The 22,106-nt window shown below is 42.3% G+C and overlaps 1 protein-coding gene across 1 annotated transcript in view; it reads right to left on the bottom strand.

Annotated features, from left to right (window-relative positions):
* Positions 1-5,454, bottom strand: part of ATP2C1 (ATPase secretory pathway Ca2+ transporting 1) — a 126,346-nt gene extending 120,892 nt beyond the window's left edge. Inside the window, exon 1 of the mRNA XM_065583607.1 lies at positions 5,304-5,454. Coding sequence (XP_065439679.1) covers positions 5,304-5,396 — 93 coding nt within the window. The 5' untranslated portion in view covers positions 5,397-5,454. The remainder of the gene's footprint in view (positions 1-5,303) is intronic.
* Positions 5,455-22,106: the final 16,652 nt, after the last annotated feature.

The following is a 22,106-nucleotide window of genomic DNA, read 5'->3' as shown; positions in this document are numbered from 1 at the left end:
TGGTGAAAGGCTCTGTTCTCCTTTAGTATTTTTCTGGCAAACTAGATTAGATCATCTGAAAACCAGTTACTTGTAGCTGTTCAATAAGATCTTCTCATTGTTATCCAGTGGCCTCAAGCCCTACAATATAGTTAAAAGAAATTATAATAAACTTACATTCATCTTGACTGGGGGTGGGGGGGGGGGCAGCAGAAATCAGTGAGTTTACTGAAATATTGATCCATGATTTGGTTCAGACAACAGCAAATAATGCAGAATAAACCCATCAGTCCCAGAATGGGCTGACATCCACTATCATCAAGAGTAACATTCTTCCATTTTGTTCCGCTAGCACAGTACAAGTCAAGGTCCAGACTGTGGAACTAGTTTCTCAACATTTAAAGAGTGCTGCAAGTTGAAGTTTATTATGGTCATTCAAATGTTTATATTGCAATAGCAGCCAGAGGCCCCAATCAGGATCAAGACCCCATTGTGGAAGGACAGGCACTTCTTTTTAGGGCCTTTCTAGAAATGTAAATAAAATAAATTGTAACTACAAACCTAGAGACACTGTCCCTACCACAGGGATCTTACAAGGTAAGGAAATGAGTAACATACAAAGATTCACTTCTGCCACAGTACCTATAGAACAATACTAGCAATGGTAGTGGGCTGTTCCTTGCTTTATCTTCTCCTGCCCACCGTGTTTGTCTCATCCTCACAATTCAGGTTGTAACAACCTAGATCGTAACTTTGGGACTAGAATTTTTTTTATTAATTATTATTATTATTAAAACTAAGGCTGCAGAATGCCTAGTGCAACAGACTCTGATCTTTGATTGGTTCTGTTAGGCACAACTATAGTGCAAACAACAAATAGTACAGGACACAACAGTCCCCAGACCTAGAGTGTAAGAAGTATGGTTTGCAGATAATTTCCTTCTCATATATTGCTTTCATTAAAATGACATGTGTTCTAGTACGGAATGTTAGTGTAGGGTTTAACATATTTCCTGTTCCTATCAGCATGATTTGTTTGAATCTGGTTAAACCCCAGTCTACTTCCTGTTTACTTTTGAAAGGTAGAAACTTCATCCTAAACTTATGGATATACTTAAAAGTGTAAATTAAAATTTACTTTTACTGAAAGAGACATTACAATCACTGAAAAGCAACATCTGAGTTTTCAGAATGCTTCTTTATAAACTTTAAGATCAGAAGGGACCATTATGATCATGCAGTCTGACTTACTACTCATTGCAGGCTATAGAACCTCACCCACCCACTTCAGTAACTCAGCCAGAAGTTAGGGGTCTATTTCAGAAGTCCTCAAATCATGGTTTAAAGCAGGGGTCTCAAACTCAAATGACCACAAGGGCTCCATGAGGACTAGTGCATTGGCCGCATCACTGACACCTACCCCTTGCTGCCCCCGGCCTCGCCCCACTCCACCCCTTCTATGAGTCCCCACCCCAGCCCCGCCTCTTCCCGCCCTTTCCAACCTCTTCCCCGAAGTCCTCACCCCAACTCTGCCCCCTCCCTGCCCCCAGGGGGGGCAGGAGGGGTGCAGGGTGTGATGGGGGCTGAGGGCAGGGAGTTGAGGTGCAGGAGGTGTGCAGGGTACAGCAGGGGGCTCAGGGCAGGGAATTGGGGTGCAGGAGGGGTGCAGCAGGGGGTTGGGGTACAGCAGGGGGCTCAGGGCAGGGAGTTGGGGTGTGGGGTGCAGGAGGGGGTTGGGGTGCAGGGTGTGACAGGGGGCTCCAGACAGGGGGTTGGGGTGTGGACTCCGGCCCGACGCCGCTTACCTAGAGCAGCTCTGCGGTGGCAGCACCGCTGGGGGGGGGGAGGAACAGCGCCATGTGCTGCTCTTGCTCCTCCAGGTACCTCCCCCAAAGCTCCCATTGGCCCCAGTTCCCCATTTTCAGGCAGTGGGAGCTGCGGGGGGCAGTGCCTGGAAGCGAGAGCACAGAGCTCTCTACTCCCCTCTGCCCAGGGCTGCAGGGACATAGTTCCAGCCACTTCAGGGAGTGGTGTGAGGCTCGCGGCGCACCAGGGTGGGCAGGGGGGCGCACGGGCAGGGGGAGCTTGGCAGGCCCCATGAAAGAACCCCACGGGCCGCATGCAGGCCGTGTGTTTGAGACCCCTGGTTTAAAGACTCCAGGCTACAGAGAATCCACACAAATTTACACAAATTTAAGCCTGCAAGTGACCTGTGCCCTATGCTGCAGAGGAAGGTGAAAAAACCCACAGGATCTCTGCCAATCTGACCCAGGGGAAAGTTCCTTCCCAACCCCAAATATGGCCATCAGTTAGACCCTGAGCCTGTGGGCAAGATCCAAGAGACAGATACCTGGGAAAGTTTTCTGTAGTAACTCAGAGCCCTCCCCATCTAATGTTCCATCACCAGCCATTAGAAATATTTGCTACTAGCAGTCACAGATCAGTTACATGCCATTGTAGGCAGTCTCATCATACCATCCCCACCATACGCTTATCAAGTTCAATCTTGAAGCCAATTAGCTTTTTGTCCCCACTGCTCCCCTTAGAAGGCTGTTCCAGAACTTCACTCCTCTGATGGTTAGAAACATTCATCTAATTTCAAGCCTAAATGCTCTGAGCACATACATATGTATGTCAGGGCACTCACCGGTGCCCTTCCAGAAATAACATGCACAGTATATGTATCTAATTGCAAATGGCTAGCATGATACTATTTGGCAGCACCACTGTCCCCATGACTGCTATAGATACAGTGCTGCTACGAGATACCCAACTTCTCCTCCAAAGACAATCAAATTCACTATCCCAGGGGAACATGTTGACCAAGAGGAGTGGTTCAAGTGTAAGGGAGACTAAACTTTCCCAGGACTTGTCTATGAACTCACTCCTACAAGAGACAAGAATAACCACCAATGGACCTCACTATTTTCAGAACTAAACTCAAGACTCATTTTCTTCACACCTTCCCTCTCCCCTTCCCCCAAAAGCTGGGAAGGAAGAGCTTGTTATTCTGTTTTAAAAATATCTGAGAGGTGTTCAAATGCATGATCTCCCCCACCATTGTAAGTTCCCAGATAAGTGAAGCGCTTTATTATATTATGTACCAACATTCTAAATATTACCACCAGAAACAAACCCTTCTTTGTAGTCACCAAATAAATAAAAGTTTGACAGTTATCATAGCTTCCTTTGTTTTGTCGCTCACTTGTACATATGTCTTTAAATATGGCAGGTGAGGAGAGATTGAAGTCATTTGTCACTCATCTTCAGATTCTACTTTATGTTCTAGTCCTTTCCTATAAAAGCGTTAAACTATCTACAGCCTTGCTATGGCACGTAGAAGTAGTATTATGGCCACCATTGTTGTACACAGTAAAAGGCTGTCACTTGTATGTAATCAAGATGACCATTTCCCTTTTTACCGTTTCATAGTAGCTGGCAGTTCTGTGTCCCATTCTTTATCCACTATCTTTACTGTAGTATTGCTCTATAATCAGCAGCCTACATTTTATACTTGTATTAAGAGTCATCCCCCAGTGTATTGTTTAACATTTATCTAAATTAAAATCTCACTCTATTTAGATGTGCCTCTTATGTGAAGATCTCCAGATCAATTATTCTGTAGCTTCAGCCAAGCCTCTACAAATCTGATCAATGTATAATTTATTTTATCCTCCAGATTAGCATTTCCATTAAACAATTAATTTGTTAATTAGCACCCATACCAAACCCTGTAGATCTCAGCTGATATTACTCTCCCCATTTTGATGGTTTACTGTTAATAAATTATGCCTAGATTATGATCCAACCACTTCTGGATTCACATGACAGTATTCCGAACCAGAGATGTGTTTTTGTAGCTTTCCATTTTTAAAGCATGAAAAACCACACTAGAGCTAGATAAAGCAAATCCATGGTCTTTTCTTTGTTTACCAAACCTATAAAATAGGCCAAAGTCTATTAGTCTTTTCTGAAGAGGAAAGAAAACATCTAATTATTTCCCTGAGAACAGGGTATGTGTATCTTCACACCCTGATAGAGCTGGGTCCCCTCTCCACACACATGTGAAATTGACAGCTATCTTAGCTTTTGTGCATCTCTAGGACGCCTCTAAACTCGGTCCTGTGTTGTTACAATGCCCATTTCTACCCAACTCAAACTTCTCAGCAAGTCATTGTTCCACTCAAGTCCTCAAGCCAGCCTGCCCTATACATGAAATCAGACATACTGACTCAAAGTGTTGTAAACAGCCCATGGAAGGATGTCAGGGAAGAACATTGTTTGGGTGAGAACAGAGTGGAGACTTTTATCCCCCTTTTGCCCAACTCCCCAGCTACCAATCCCCTTCAAATTCCTACCCACTGCCTGCACAGTACCCTCCCAAAACTGATGTGGTTCTTCACTGAGAGAGTCTGGTCACCCTACCCACAATTTTACAGCAATTCTGACTTCAATAGGAGATATTTGCATACAGTAGACAAAAAAACTGGACCATTTGCCTTTAGCAGAGGCTCTACTTACCAAAGCAGGGAACGGGACCTGCAGAAAGCCAGACTACAGGGAGAACAATAAGAAACACAAGAGGCCAGATTTTCGAGGAGTTCAGCTCTCATTTAGGAACCAAAATAATAGGCCAGATTGTCAAAAGAACGCTGCATCATGGGCACAAATGGACAGATTTGTTGAAGTGTTTCAAGGCCTAAAAATGTAAATAAGCACCTAGTGGGATTTTCAAAAGCACCAAGGTGCCTAATACTCATTGAAATCACTGGGTGATAGGCATCTGGGGACTTCGGAAGATCCCACTAGATGCTTATCTGCCTCTTTAGGCACCTAAATGCCTTTAAAAATCTGGCCCTAAGCTCATTTGATAGTCTGGCCATCAGTGTTACAGTGGGAGATACCAAGTGTGGAATACTTTTGAAAATCTGGCTCTTGTTGTTTAGTGCCTTAACAGGAGCTGGGCTTGTTTTCAAGCCTAGCCCCTGCTGTGGCTCTTGAGCTCTTGACTATTTGCTCCATGGCACAATAGCAGGAATACAGTGCTCCAAGAGATATATTTGAATGAAATGAAAAGCCTACAAGGGTTTCTGATCTGTAATCTGCAAGATTTATGTTGTTTTCCTTTGCTTTCTCCCCTTTCTTCAGAAGGGCAGACTTTAAAATTCACAAGAATAGAAATGTGACCTTCTAGCAGCCCTCAAGCTACCTTGCTTGTTTGAAGAAGGTCCCTGGCAAGTTTTCTCATAGCCTAGAAACTATGAGAAAGTTTTTGCCACTGGCCACCAAATTAAATGAAGCGAAGAACAAAAAAAATCACTAACCTCTTCTCCCATTTTCTCTTGCTCATCAACCTTACTTCCTCTCTTCCTTCTCCGAAGGAGAAGCAGCCCCTTCAGATTTTCCCCTGAAACCATGGCCTTTGACAAGACTGCTGACACAGCAGAAAAGATGTTGCAATGCTGCCTTTATAAAAGGTCAGATTGGGCTAGTCTGACTGCCACTTAAAGGGAAATAGCAGGACCTGTAGGTTAGGGAAAAGATTGCTAGACATCATTATTTTTTCCTTTTCTTTTTGGAAACCTTTAGGTTTGAGACAGCTTGAGATAAACAAACCAAGAAAAGAAATAATGTAAATCCACCAAAGAGACTTTATCCTGTGTTAGCCAGAGTGTGTTCAATTAATGATGGGATACATGGGAGCTAATTGGAAGCAAATGTGTAATTGGAAAGAGTGCATCTCATTAAGAGCCAGCTACCAACGACCAGGTATTAAGGGTCTGATTTTCAGAAGGGCTGAGCATGCAAAAGTCCAGCTGAACAATAGTACCTGAGGGGGCCCAGCACCTCTGCAAATCAGGTGCTACTTGGTACATGACTTAGCCTTTTACACACCTACCTCTCAAGCTAATTTCCCTTCAGATCAGAGAAGGGGGAAAATCAGTAAGAAAACTTCATAAAGCAGAGAGGGGAAGCAGCATACTAGTCCAGAGAGATAAACAGAAGAAAGGCTTTGCTAACAGGCCCCTGAATTTCATAATATTAATTGGGGAAAGTTTGACTAGAAGAGTGATGTTTTAAAGTACAGTACAGCTCAGAAAACTTATTGTGAAAAATTTTTCTCGCTCTTTTTATAAATCAAAAAAGGATTTTTCTAACTACCCACTGTTTCTTTGAGCTAAGATTATGTGTCTATCTGCATATTCAGCTGTTCTTTCTCTCTTTTAGAGCACCTACAAAAATTACTCTGGGATTGGACATTCTATCTTAAAAAAGAAATAGCAGAAATACAAGGAGTTGAGGGATGGATGATCAGAGACATAGAAAGACTTCCATATGAAGAAAGATTAAAGGACTGGGAATGTTTAGTTTAGAGAGGAGTTGAATAATAAGGGAAAGGGAAAATGGCATACAAAATAGACAAAGGAAAATGTAGGCTCTTAATAAGCCACTTTCATAAAACAATAACAAAGGACTGGACATTTACATAGCTATTAAGAACATCCATGTTTTACATTAGCTAGGACACAATTTTTTATGTCAGGGATAGAAATATTCATGCTTTAGGGCACAGGCCAACAGCCAACTGAGAGGATTAGAAAGAAACTTCATTTATGGGCAGCTATTTCACAATTGCCCATTCTGGGGTTTCTTCTTTTTTAAGGCTACATCTACACTACAGGGGGGAGTCAATTTAAGATACGCAAATTCAGCTACGTGAATAGCGTAGCTGAATTCGACGTATCGCAGCCGACTTACCCCGCTGTGAGGACGGTGGCAAAATCGACCTCTGCGGCTTCCTGTCGACGGCGCTTACTCCCACCTCCGCTGGTGGAGTAAGAGCGTCGATTCGGGGATCGATTGTCGCATCCTGATGGGACGCGATAAATCGATCCCGGAGAGGTCGATTTCTACCCGCCGATTCAGGCGGGTAGTGTAGACCTAGCCTATATGTACATACATACAGTGCCTTGAATTCAAAGTGCTGGGGAAGGAAAACAGGAGGATACAGTCATCAAAGATAACACTATCCAATTTACAAAAGAAATAGGTGAATCAACATTTGATCGTATTTAAGTGAACAAAATAATGGTTTTTAAAAAGGCAAGAAAAGGGACATCATTTCATTAGATGTATCATTAAAAGAGTGGTTTTGAGATGAGATGTAACATGATGGGAAATTTTAAAATGTAGAGGCAGGGAATCAGAGTTCCAAATAGTTGACCGTAGTGAAGACACCACAGTTAGAAAGAAAGACAGGAAATTTATTTGTGGCAGGAAGACTGTGAGTCAATGAATGAAAGGGTTTTATATTAAAACAAAAAGAATCAGAGTACCACATCAGGGAGCAGATTCTAATGATACATCGTTAAACATTCTAGTACTATAGGCTGAATAATTCTTATAGCAGAGGGGTTAGTAATGCAATACAGAACCTTACAACTGTAGGTCACTGGCTCAAATCCAGCTCCAGTAGGTGGTAACTGAAAGTCATTACCATCTGAAGTGCTGGGTGAAATAAGCCAGTGGTTTCAGTGCACATAACTCCACATCATGCACAATTGACAGTAGCTGGGACCTTTGTTCACAGTCTCCACAGAGCAGCCAAGGACCGAATGTTCATACAGTGGATTTTCTTATTAAGAGAAGGTCCTTTCCCCAAAGCATTGACACACATTGACCGAACAGTGTGATGCATCTTGAACTATCTGTTCTGTGGGTAAAGGGCATCATTTGTCAGGGCAGTTAATCTGATAACTTTCATTGAGACTAAAATTCTCTTAGAAGGAAGGAAGAAAAGAAAGAATATACACGGATTTTGGCAGGTATTCCTTTGCCAGTCATGAGGCATGTTGAATGAGCAGATTCCAATGGCACAGTACTCCATATTCTTTAACTTTTTTCAAACTATGAACCATCCCATAGTTTGACAAAAAATCTGGTGACTGCTGGAATGTATGGACTTTTCCATTCTGACCTCCATCCTGCAAGGAGCTTTGCACAGACATGCCCCACTGTAGGATTGGGGCCCATATTTGTCCATAGAGAAGTCAAGAAAAATTCCTAAATGGAGGTGCATTTTTCAATGGATCCCTAGCAAGATTTATGACAGGCTCGATTATACCATTATTCCCAGAATGTATGGAGCAGGCATGTGCACAAATTCCCAGACTTTGGGATGCCCCAATCATGTCTACTTAGAATCACAACCTTCAATCTTACAGCCCCTCCTTTAATCCTCAGCGGCGTATCTTTGTGAAATCTTAACAGGATCATGCAGGACCTATGAAATATTTGATAGTGTGTAATCAAATATGATGGAATCGTTGATGTTTCTATTAATGTTGTCCCAAGCTTCTAGAAAAGAGCTGTTTAGGAAACTGTTCTCCTTTATCCATAATTATTCATATGGGTTTTTTAGCATTGTCTTTCCCATTTAATAGTTCAACTAATCGGCATAGTAGGCCCAAGTCTGTCCTCATCCACACCCAGTGAATGGAGGTAGCATTGTCCAGCTTTAAAAGCAAGAGAGTGGGAGTCAAGAGACTTAAGGTCTATTCCTGACTCTGCCACTGACTTACTGTGTCGCCTTAAGCAAGTCATTTAATCTTTCTGTATCTAATTTTCTTCATCTATAAAATGGGGATAATAATTATTAGCCACTCTGTGAAGATGTTGAGAGTCTCCAATAAAAAATGCTACCACAGTGTAACTATGTTATTATTAGAGCCATAGGTGAAGCTGAGGGCAGAATTTGATCCACCATCTCTAAGTACGGTCAGGTGCTTTGAATGATTTCACTTGATTGTCTTCTCATGGAAACACAAAGCTCCTGGCTTGAAGATTCGAACATAAAGGAAGTTTAAGGAGTGGTATGATGGAGTGGCTGCCCTCTCTGGGTTGGAGCATCAAATTGCTTTTCCTTTTTTCTTTTTCTTTTTCAGTCCTGGGTCATAATGAGCCTTGGTAGCCAAATTTTTGATTAAATAAAAAAGGGCAGTAAATTGCATAATATCAGTAGAAATTATGTTGGAAGGAAATATCTTCAGAGAATAAATGAGAAGATTAATCACACAGTCAGTGCTCCTTATCATTGACAATAATCATCATTGTAATCTCCTGTGTCACTGGAGAAGGCCTTCTCTTGGCTGCCTCCCATTTATGATTAATATGTTACAATAAACATGCACAAATGCCCCAGTTAGAACCCTTTCATTTCTATACACAACAGTGTTTGCATGGGAGAATACATTATGGTGTATGTTAATCAGAAAGTATTGTAATATGGATATGTCTGAAAAAAGCTCAGTTTACAAACCAGCTATTTCGGTGTTAATCAAGATATAAATGTAGTAGTTCATAAAAAATTGAGCAACTCCCAAGTCCACAGGGAGAATTAAAAAAACAACTATTGTTGTAGTGATGAGATAAACCAATATTTCAAGGGCAACAATAACATGTCTTAGTTGCTACCATAATATAGGGGTTTTCTTGTTGTTGCATTTTGATTTCCCAATATATCTGCAATCAGGGCTGGCTCCAGGCACCAGCTTACCAAGCAGGTGCTTGGGGCGGTCACACCAGAGAGGGGCGGCACGTCCGGCTCTTCAGCGGCAATTCGGCAGTGGGTCCCTCACTCCCGCTCGGAGCGAAGGACCTCCTGCTGAAGTGCCGCAGATCGCGATTGCGGCTTTTTTGTTTGTTTGTTTTTTTTGTTTTGCGGGGGTGGCTGCTTGGGGTGGCAAAAACCCTGGTGCCGGCCCTGTCTGCAATGGGAATGGACATACTGTGGATTAAAATGTAGTGTTGTTATGCACTGGTCACAACTTGTTTTGTGAAACTTGCCATAAACTAAATATTTCTCATCCCTTTTAGATTATGCTTTCACAGAAGCTTTTCAAAGACCCCCCTCCTTTGACCTAATTCTTCAGGGAGCTATAAATGATGGATGGACAGACTAGTCTGTATACTGTAAGAACTAGCATGATCCCTAGAACCAAAACTTTCCCCCCACCAACTATTTCACATACCTCCCGAAACAGCTTTCCTCTTCAGGGGCAGAATTCCCACTCCCCTATGCTTGCAAAGGACCTCTTCAGAGGGTTGTTAGATGCCCACTCCCCCTTCTGATGCAGGAGGCAGATGCTAGGAGCACACAGTAATTCCTCTTTCTTTATAGTAATGGTAGAGAACAAGACCTCATTCCAAACTCACGCTGTCATTTCATTTTTAGAAGAGTCACTTTAAGGATTTCTGTGCCACAGAACAGCTGACTTGTTAAATGATCTTCAGCTGTTATGATGTTTATTATTTTTTTTGAGGGTGAAGAATTAAGCCTATCCTCATTTTAGCATGTGAAAATTTAGGGTGTGCCGCTTGTAATAGCTCCCCAGAATCCAGCAGCACAGGATGCAGGGTGGTGGCAAGTTGGCAGGTTGAGGGGCATGTGAAGGGCCAGTATGTTCTGCTTCTGCTTAAAGCCCTTTTGCCAGCACACTAGTCTATCACTGGGGACACTCACAATGCCTGTGTATAGAACACGACTTTCCTCCTTCCATTTAATTTTCCAGGGCATTTCACTGAATGACTTTTCGCTTCCATTACCTTATGATTTACTACTATTCTTTTGCTTTTCATATCAGCCATTTCCAGAGTGCAGTAAACTAACCTCTTGCTCTGTTTTCTCAATGCAATTTTTCCTTATCATCTTCAGGGAGCTAAATCCATATCTTCTCCCTAAGCCTTTGAGTCTGTTTTAAATAGTAATCTTCAAGCTGACTTTTAAAAACCCCACACTGTATTCCCTGCTATCAAGACATGTTAGATTTTGTACATAAATGTACTAGCACAATCTTAATAATGATTTATTAATAGTTCAGGAAAATAACACTTTCTTAATCTGTGAATTATCCTCTGGGTAGTCAGAAGATTTGAAACATCTGTATTTATTTTTACTATATCCTGTATTAAAGGAGTGAAAAGTCGGAGGTATAGTTTCTCTTGATGTTCACACACAACTCCCAGTAACAGGAATTGTATGAGCACATTAATGGGAAAATAAATGTCAAGGAATCCTGTTTTTAAAGTCCCTGTTTTAATGGTAACTGCAATATTTGTGTATGGTTTATGTGATGCTGGCAGACCAGGTGCCAGTTCTTGCCAAGGCTTTAGGCCTCAGCTGAGTGTTGACAAATTCATTTCTGGAAACCAGTGTGTTTCACCTGTATGTTACTATGGTTAAGATGGGTATTGGACATATAACAATATATTTAGTATTTAGACTTTACGGAATGCTGGTAAATTGCTGCCTGCATTGATCTCACTGATACTTTCTTTATCACATGCTATGAGGTAATATTTATGCTTTTGCTTTGGCTATGTCTAAATTACATCTTATATTGGTGTAACTTATGTCACTCAGGGGTGTGTCTAAATCACCCCTTGAGCGACATAAGTTACCCCGACATAAGTGCGGTGTGGACAGCGCTATGTTGGCAGGAGAGCTTCTCCCACTGACATAGCTACTGCCTCTTGCAGAGGTGGTTTTATTATGCTGACAGGAGAGCTCTCTCCCATTGGCATCACACATCTTCACCAGACATGCTGCGCTGTATGTGTAGACAAGCCCTTTGTAACTGTAAAAAAGTTTGCTCTGAAACTGTGAATCCAGTGCCCATCTCCTGCCCATCAAAAAGGCCTATCAAAACTAAATGGTCCATTGTGGGACATCTCAATGCAAAGACTTTGTTAATTGCCCCCTTACACTCACGAACAAGCTTTGTGCAAAAGGGCACAGTCTATTAGCTTGAATTCTGGAAGAAGGAAATACAAATAGCTGACAAGAAAATTGTTCATCTTTTTTACTGTTTGGACTCTCACATGGCTGGAGCTACGAAACAGAAGCAGAGATCCCCACAGTCAACCTGGGTTAGAACTAAAAGGCATTCAGAGCTGACGGATTTCTACACCTCTGTCACCTTTTCAAACCATAACTGTAACTCATTTGTGTATATATGTTGGCCTGTTTTAATCTTGTAATAACGCTCTCATTTTTTTCTTAGTTAATAAATCCTTAGATAGTTTACTATCTACAAGCATTGTCTTTGGTGTGAGATCTAAGGTACAAATTGATCTGGGGTAAGTGACTGGTCCTTTGGGACTGGGAGTAACCTAAATATTTTCTGATCTTTGGTGTATAGCAACCATCTGTCACTAAGTCCTGCTTGCCTGGAAAACAAGCTAGATTGGAATGCTCAGGGGGCCTGTCTGGCACTCCATGGTAAGACTGTTATAGTGTGTTAGGAGTTCACAATTGTTACTGGCTTGGTGAAATCTAATTACAGAACACACAACCAGTTTGGGGTCTTTGCCCTGCTTCTTGGAAGTCTGCTCTGAGGTTGGCACTTTCGGTTGTGAGCCACTCCAGACAGCATGATAGTTCACACATTTGTATGGTCGTGGGTTGCTTGTATGTATTTTGAAAACAAATTTGTAATGGTGAACATGCCAGGGTCCCATCCCCAATCGTGAAAGTCCCTTTTCCACAGAACTGATACAGTGTGAACAGCTGCAAGTGCAGATCTCCCCACATCACTGCTCCCAAACCCTGCTTCTAAAGTGAGAGGATTCTTTAGTCTTGAGGCCCATTCAGTCTTTGGCTGTCAGGTGATGCCACTTGTGATGATGCTTGCAATTATGTGAACACTGGACTACTAGGAACTGGATTATATCACTATCAACTCGTTTCATAGAGGTCATGGTATTGCCATCACAAACTGAGAACTTCTGGCCACTATAAACCTAAGCTAGTTTCAAATCTGTGATGCAGAGAAATGGTCTTTTACCTACTGAAAGAGTTGGGCAATGAGTAGTTTGAGCAACACATCCTTGGCATGGAGTACAGAGAATCCCTATTTGGATTCTCAATTCCCCATTGTCTTCCCATCTCCCTGACAGAACAGTGCCCTGCAACCTCCTCACAAAGATCAGGAAATGGACCAGTCCAGCTGACATAGAAACCCTGCAGGATGTTCTGGGATTGGTAGAGTAAATAGATACTTGCCTGTGCTATATTAATGTAATGGACACAGTGTAGCACTAACACTAAGAAGAATGTGAAAAGAGGCTTCTGAACCTTTGGGAATGGATTGTGCTGATTGTTGATGAGTTAATGAGATTGAAAAATGGAACCATATGTTATGCTTTTACATCAGTAATTTAGATTTCTTATACCAAAAAAGATTTTTTTGTCTACTGCAGATATTCTGGCACAATTCCACGTTAAGTCGGATGTAAACATCTTAGCAATGAACCAATATCTAGACATGCGCTACACTCATGGATACCAAGACACCCTCTCACAAAAGTCATAACATAACACCATTTCCTAGGGTAGCTATATATTCAAAATCAAAGAGTGGTTCACTTTGTGACAACATTTTTAAGGTAATGAAATATTCATACAGAAGACAAAGTAGCACTTTAAAATAATGCATGTTGGTGTCACTACTTCCGGCTTCTGACTCAAACAACGATGTGCATATTTCTCAGTGTGGAGAATTTCTTTCAGTGCCTTAATGTTCTGAATAAATCTATCATGAAACGCGGAACAAGAACAGCTTTGATCGTGTTTACACTTATTTGACTTTTCTGTATACTCCAAACATCATTCATCGCACTGAGTGTTCATTACAGTGGTCTGTTTGTGTCTGGAAAACAGAGCAAACTCTACTTTATATAGCAATGGGTGCTGAACAAATATTGTGTGTGTGTGTGTGTGTGTGTGTAAATGCACACTAAAAGCAGAATCAAAAGCAATCAAAATGACCTGGGAAGATGCTAAGACTGCAGCAGGAGACTGGGAAAGATGGAAGGCAGTGGTGAATGCTTCATATTCTGCATGGAAAAGAGATACACTCTCTCTCTCTCTCTCTCTCTCTCTCTCTCTCATATAAATACAAATATATGTAAGCCCAATAATTTTGATTGATGAAATGAAAAACAGACATTCCTAAGACACTGGAAAATCCCATAAAATACCAGGACTTTAGTGGCTAAAACAAAGAGATACAGTCATTTTCAGAGCTATGATTCTGAAATTACATTTCTTCATAAATAGGGTGAAATCCTGCCTTTATTGACATCCATGGAAAGACTCTCATTGACTTCCATGGAGTCAGGATTTCCTACTCAGTCTTTATTTCAGACATTGCAACATTATTCTAGAGATTACCACTTTTGATGTCCATTTCTAATGGGATGGCAACAGCATCAGAAGGCATCAGGTGAGGATCTGGCCCCAGAAGAGCAGACAGGCTATTATAAGGACTAGTGCTTGGGTATCAAAATGACTGCATTAAGGGGCTGATCTTGCTCCCATTGAAGCAAAATGTCGATTGATTTAAATGACGGCAAGATGAGGCACTAATATCAGAGCTCCAGTCCTCACCTGAGAAGCACCTGGATTCTTCTGAACCCATTTAAACATTCTATTTCTAGTTTAAAAGGCAAAATATTAAACTCTTTCTAGACAACAGAAGTACAGAATAGACAAGATGGACAAATTGGGTTCAATATATGAATGGAAAGTTCCTCTGACAGCTTTATTATCTATTTATTAGTGCTGGAAAAAGAGGCTGACAAAAACAACTCAAAGGTCACAAATATCATGAAATATTAACTAGGATGCAGTAATCATCCAGGCTGGTCTTGAAACAGATTAGATATTATTTTGTTAGCCAGGGGCTTTTATCAGAAACAAAAGAGGTAAATGAGAACTCGCAGAATACGCCATGGCTCAGGGTCAGATTCTAATATCCTCACTCATGTTGAATAGAACCTTACTCCACTGAAATCAATGGGACTGCTCATGGAGTAAGGTGGTAGTCAATATACAAAAAGGAGTTCAGAATCCAGCCCATAGTGATTTATTCATCAATAAGTTTCATTAGGAAAGCAAAAGGAAGGCGATAACTTACAGAATATGTGCAGCCGTAATAAATATTTTTTAAAAATCCTTTCTGAAAAAGAACATCCGTTTACAGAGAGAATGATCAAGAACAGATGAGAAAAAACTAACTATAAAAGGTCAAAGCATTGAAAGTCAATAGAACTTAGGTTCCTAAGTCACTGATGCATTTTTGAAACTACTCAACTGAAATTATTCAAAATGACCAGAAAGGCTCAAGGAAACTTTGTAGTACCAGGAAACAGAATGAGATCAAATACATGCAAAGGGGGATGTGGTATGATTATACTGGCCTTTCACCTCTGAAAATATGCTTGATGGTCTTATCCTACTCCCCATTTGTGCATGTCAGAGAAAATGCCCATGGTGTTAGGCACAGCATGCTGTGTCTGTTCAGAAAAAGCCCAGAATTGGAATAGAATGGCTATTGTAGGTCAGGAATTTGGGGCACATGCTCCCACGACTGGCACATTAAAAACCATAGGAACATACTATAAAACCTGCCTTTGACCTCTGAGCACAAGCCCAAACTTCCTACTTGGTATCATGTCATACCAACTTACAGCAGTAAAATGCTCCAAAGCAAGTGTCTCCAAAAAGCACAAATAGGGGGTGGTCTGTGGAAACATAGGAGGAGTCAGGAAAAACCCAAATTTGCTGCACACTGGTATGATTCTTTGGAGAAACAATACAACTTAATACAGAAAAGTTAGCAGGAATGATTGCTTCTCCGGGCAGCAGTTATTTGCTAACAAGAGAAATCCACGTCTTTGTGTGGTAAGTGGCTTGCCTGCTGGTTATCTGAGAAACTCTCTCTCTCTCTCCTCCTGGCATTACAGTCAAGGTCAGCTGTAGGGCTCTTGGATGCAGTCCCTAGATTTGAATGTCTAAGTGGCTGGAAAGGGGCGGTGTCAGTGATGGGGCCTCATCCTGGAATTTGCTTTTCTGGTCTAACAAAATCCAAATGTGTTGACTTTTAGGCAAAACTTAAATGGCCATATCTTTTCCTGGGTTTGGCCTGAGGCAGGTGATTGTGGTGAGGAGGTGGATGCATTGTTTCTAATCCATGGACTATGTTCTGAGCACATTTCATACATGAACATTAATTAACCTAGCTGTCCTCTGAAAATAATCTGCTGTCTGACATTCTGAGGATCTTGTGGTGGACTCCTGCATGCCCCTGGTCTGAGCTCAAAAATATCTTTATGCTACAGCCAAAATAGCTTTGCCATGGAACTTCACTACCAGCACTCTAGCTTCTCTGGATTTCTAAGCTCCGAGGTGCTACTTAGAAATAATGACATCAATTACTTCATTTCAGATTGCGATGGGCTTGGCAAAGCTTGCTGCACAGGGCTGGGCATCACTAGCTCCTGCTCTAGATGCTGTCCCATTTACAGCAGCACACTGCTCCTCATCATTCCCAAACAAGTCTACCCAGTATTTAGCAATCTTTAATGGCCACTGTTGGTTACTAGATTTTTTCCTGATGACTGGATGTTCACTTGCTCCAGCATAGTTATATGCTAGATTTTTGAGAGTCTTTGCCTTCTCTGCCCTTTCTCACTACATAAGGAAATGCATCCTGTATTGTCTCTCTGTGGAAATATGCATAGCACCTTCCTGGGCCACGCCTGGCTCACGCTGGTGGTATTAGTCTCTCATCAATTTATTCACAAATTTAAAAACAAAACAAAAAGTCTGCCCCTGGAAGGAAAATTCGATTCTATAAGACAAGTAAAAGAAAACAAAATTCATCTAGAAGGTATTTTATGGTGCAGGTAGGCCAAAGATTCTAATACGGCTAGAGAAAATTTAAGCCTCGTTCTCATATAAACTTGCACCAAAATAACTCAGGCTATGTCTACACTACAGCCTATGTTGACATAACTTATGTCTCTCAGGGGTGTGAATAAACCAACCCCACTGAGCGACATAAGTTACACCGATCTAAGCGCCAGTGTGGGCAGCGCTACATCGGCAGGAGAGCTTCTCCTGCAGACATAGTTACCGCCTCTCACAGAGGTGGTTTTTTTATGCCAACAGGAGAGCTCTCGCCTGTCGGCATAGAGCATTTTCACCACACACGCTGCAGTGGCACAACTGTATAGTCAGCTCTCTAGTGTAGAGCTCTTCCATCGGCTTGACTACCCACCTGCCCCCATGATACAAGTTATACCAACATAAATGGTAGCGTAGACATAGCCTCAATCAGTTGTAATTGACACATTTTGTTGCTTTGGTGGAAGTCTGTGTATTTCAGAATTAAAGTGTCCTACTTCAAGTTAGCTGAAGTCACTAAAATACCAATATAAGCTAAATCAATGCAGGCACGCTTATACCAAAATAAGGATGTCCACTCACAGGATGGTACCAAAATAACAAGAAGTCTCAGTTACAACTGATTTAGATATTTCAGTGAAAGTTTGTGTGTAGACCAGCCTTTAGGAAACATTGCAATAGAATAAATAAAAAGAGTATGAAATGCTGAAGATAGACAATGGCAGAGCGGTCTCAAAAAGGTTTTTCTATATATTTACAATTCATATTGAAACTCTTCAAAATCATGTTGGGGAAGAAAATAAAACAAAACAAAACCCCACAATCACCCCCCCCCCCACAGTACAACTAAAATTAAAACATTTTTCTCTGTCAGTATAAGTGATGACTTGTCATGTGAAGTTTCCAGTGTCTGGGTAGTTTTAGGTGATAAGACACAGCTCTCATCCCCTCTTCTTTCCCTTTGCATACATAAGCAAGAAAACGTTCTGTCAACATGACTTTCTGGAAATAAAACGAGACACGATCAAATGATTAGCAGTTAAGGACAGTTAAGAGTCCTTTGAATTTTAATAAAGCTTCAGTTCTAGCCTTATGAGACTGAGTTAAAGAGATATGCATACAGTGTAACCTTGATTTTCTGAAATTCAATTAACTAAAACTTCCTCTTCTCCAAAATGGGTTCTTGGCTCCCAATGTCTATTAATTACACCTAAAAATTCCCTCAATTATCAAAACATCGGCTACATGAAATTGTTCATTGGCTGGCATTATATTCTGACAATCAAGGTGATAATGTGTACTGCACAGCATTGAAATCAACATGTGTTTCGTCCAGGGCCACCCAGAGGATTCAGGGGGCCTGGGATCTTTGGCAGCGGGGACCCCCGCTCCCGAATTGCCGCCGAAGACCTGGCGCTTTGGCGGCAGGTCCCAGGGCGGAAGGACCCCCGCCGTGGGTCTTCAGGGCACTTCGGCGGCGGGTCCCGGGGCGGAAGGACCCCACCACTGCGGGTCTTCAGGGCACTTCGGAGGCGGGTCCTGGGGCGGAAGGACCCCCCACCACGGGTCTTCAGGGCACTTCGGCGGTGGGTCCCGGAGCGGAAGGACCCCCCCGCCGCTGAAGACCCAGAGCGGAAGAAGCTCCGGGGCCCCCGGAGCGAGTGAAGGACCCCGCTCCAGGGTCCCCGAAAAACTGGTGGGGGCCCCTGCGGGGCCCGGGTCCTGGGGCAAATTGCCCCACTTGCCCCCTCCCACTCTGGGCGGCCCTGGTTTCGTCTGTATAATAACTGCAGGAACAAGCCCTAAATGTAATGCAATTGTCTGGGCTATGAATAAAGAGAAAGAGAGTTTTGTTTTCATGATCAAGCAGCTCCTAATGATTACTTTAAATCAGCGGTTCTCAAACTGTGGGTTGGGACCCCAAAGTGGGTTGCGACCCTGTTTCAATGGGGTTGCCAGGGCTGACTTAGACTTGCTGAGGCCTGAGGTCAAAGCCCAAGCCCCATCGCTCAGGGCCAAAGCCCAAGTCCCACCACCTGGGGTAAAAGCCAAAGCCTGAGGGCTTCAGCCCTGGGTGGCAGGTTCAGGTTACAGACCTCCGTCTACGGCAGAAGCCCTTGAGTTCCAGTTTTGGCCCCACCAGGCTTTGGAATTGCCTCGCCCAGGGCAGCGGGGCTCAGGTGGGCTTAGGCTTCAGTCCTGGCTGCTGGGGTCATGTAGTAATTTTTGTTGTCAGAAGTGGGTCACGGTGCAATGAAGTTTGAGAACCCCTGCTTTAAATTATTCCTCTCTCCTCACAAGAAGGTGTGGCCTAAACAATGATTATGTCAGCTTTGATACCTTGGGCTAATTAGAAATTAAGTATGACAACTCATAAGGCTCCTTGTCCAACCCTAATTCCTACAAGGGCGCTTTGGGGTAGGATTTGTATGGCAGACATTGTTCTTGAGCACAGTGCTCACTGGAAGCAGGAGAAAAAGCACATCACATGCGATTTCCATCCAGGAAGAAGGCCTCTCAGACAAAAACTTAGGATGCTTGCCAAGCCACAGGCTAAGACCCCCACATCTATATTAGGCAAAGGTCTGTAGTCAAAGCAATATGGGGCAAGCTAAACAAGTTTACTCACTCAGTTTTAAATGCTTAAAAGAAAAAAAAAAACAGCACAATGTTCCCTCTTGCAAGAACTGTTAATGTGTGAAAACTTCCCCCTGAGAAGTCAATTCCATATTGTGCTCCCTTCACCATTATATAGCTGTTTGGGATACAGTAACTCCTCACTTAATGTTGTAGTTACGTTCCTGAAAAATGCAATTTTAAGTGAAACAATGTTAAATGAATCCAATTGTCCCATAAGATTTAATGTAAATGCGGGGGTTAGGTTCCAAGGACATTTTTTGGGGGGCAGACAAAAGGCATTATACTGTACAGTACTGTACTGTGGTTGGGAAGTGCCCCTGGCTTACCCCACACAGGCACAGCCCACTGCAGGCAAGGACGCTAGGAAGCACCTTTGTAGCAGCAGCAGCAGCGGCGGCAGCTTCCCTGGAGAACAGGCTCAGATTTTGCCAGGAATGCTCCAGGCCTGCCTCTTCCTGTCCCCGCTCCACTCCAGGCCCACCTCTTCCCACCCCCACTCCACCTCCTCTCAGGAGCACGCCACACCTCCCCCCCAAAGTCCTAAGCGCTGTTGGGTGGTGGGGGAAGCGCTGGGAGGGAGGGGGAGGAGGCGGCGAAGCGGAACTTGTGCAATGGTCCCTTGTAAAGTTGATGCTCTTCCACAGAATCTTACAAGCAGGCAGCCAAACAACGTTATAAAGGAGCATTGCACAACTTTAAACAAGCATGTTCCCTAATTGAGCAGGGATGTAACATTGAAACAACGTTAAGCTTATGCTCCAATACATCTGTTAGTCTTAAAGGTGCCACAGGACTCTCTGTAACATTAAGTGGGACAATGTTAAATGTGGAGTTACTGTATTGGGATGGTGTCAGGGAAAACTTTTCTTCACTTACCTGGAAATAAATATAAAATCACTGCTGCTAAAATTTGTGGATGACATAAAGGTTGGTGGAAGGAGAAATAATGACGACAGGGCAGTCATACAGAGTGTTCAGGATTGCTTGGTAAGCTTCTCCCATTCAAACAAAACACATTTTAATACAGCCAAATGCAAAGTCACATAGCTAGGAACAAGGAATACAGGCCATACCTACAGAACAGGCGGCGGAGGGAGGGGGATGGGCTATATCATGGAAAAGAGCAATTCTGTAAATGTTCTAGGGGTCAAAGTGGATAAGCAATTCTACTACAATAATATAAATAAAATAATAGCAACAACATGAGCTCCCAGTGCGATCCTGTCACAAACAGGGCTAAAGCAATCCTTGGATGTATAAATAGGGAAGTAGGACTAGGGAAAGGATTTTACCTCTGTACAGAGCATTGGTGAGACCAGTACTGGAATACTGCGTACAGTTCTGCTATCCACATTTTTAAACAGATGTTGAAAAACTGGAGAGGGTGCAGACATGAAACACAAAAATTAGTCTAGAGCTGGAGAAATTGCCTCACCGTGAGAGACTTAGAGAGCTCAATCTGTTTAGCTTATCAAAAAGAAGACTGAGACGTGAATTGATTATAATGTATAAGTAACTTCCCAGGGAGAAAATACCAGATAAAGGGCTCTTTAATCTCCTGGAAAAAGGTATTACCAGAACCAGTGACTGGAAGCTGAAGACAGACAAATTCAAATTAGAAATAAGGCACAAATTTTACCAGTGAGTGAAATCTTGTAATGGTGCAGAATAAACAAATAGTTAGCAAAGAATAGAGCAGATAGACATAGGGCTGGATTCTTGGCCTCGTTATGGCTGCTTAAGTAACCAGCTGAGGAGCCTCCTTGTGCAGCGGTATCTTACGGTGGCATACAACCAACATAGACACTTGACTGGAAGTGGGAGCATCAGCTCTGGAAGGAAGTCCTCAGCACCTGGCACGACTGGGACCTTTGTGTATTTGCCATTGCATTTGAGCCTTGAAGGGTTCAGAGCGATACTTCTGACCAACTGACTTTTCAGTCTCACCAAGTTACCCAATTAGTATCTTGTTAATGATGACACATCTCATAGTTCTTTCACCCTGAATAGTAGCTTTTAGCTCCAGAGATACATTGCTACCTAAAATAGCCTTCTAAACAAAATCATGCACAATTGCACATTCGGAAATACAGTATTTAAAGATTCTTTGTTCTGTACCATAACTAGAGATAGGATTATCAAGTCTTCCCTGATTTTGCTGAAGGTTTCGCTGATGGACCAGAGAGCTGGAATAAGAGCTCCCACAGCCTTTAAATAAAGGAAGAGAGGGTGGCGAATCTTTAACAAAGACATTTTTTCAGCAAACTGTTTATTAGGCTCTTGTATTAAACAGGTGTTCAGAAAAAACAATAGAAAATAGTATAGCAGTTTGACTAAAAATCCTTCTTCTCTCAGCTGCTCAGATTTCACCTTGACACTTTTGATATCATAACCATAAAAGTTCTCCAGTTGTCCATAGAGTCTTCTATGAAAAACTCAATAGGCAAGACCTAAATTTCTAAGGCAAAATACAAGCAGAAACAATCCCCACTCCTTTAAAAAAACATGTCTTCTTTATACATAATATAAAAGGGACAAAAACTCATTTTTTATTTAAAGATCATATTTATGAATAATTTAATACCCAAATGGGTCATTTTATAGTATAGTCACACCAAGTATTAGACCTATATTAATGGACTTTTGCATAATAAGCACAGCAGGGTGTGGTAGTATCCCACAGCATTACTGCATTCTGGTGTGTTTATTGTTTAACCTTCACATCTTTGTAATTAGG

The sequence above is a fragment of the Chrysemys picta genome, chromosome 2, assembly GCF_011386835.1.
Source record: "Chrysemys picta bellii isolate R12L10 chromosome 2, ASM1138683v2, whole genome shotgun sequence".
Classification (NCBI taxonomy): domain Eukaryota; kingdom Metazoa; phylum Chordata; order Testudines; family Emydidae; genus Chrysemys; species Chrysemys picta.
Note: the sequence above shows the minus strand (reverse complement) of the source record. Positions and strands in the feature narration are given on the sequence as shown.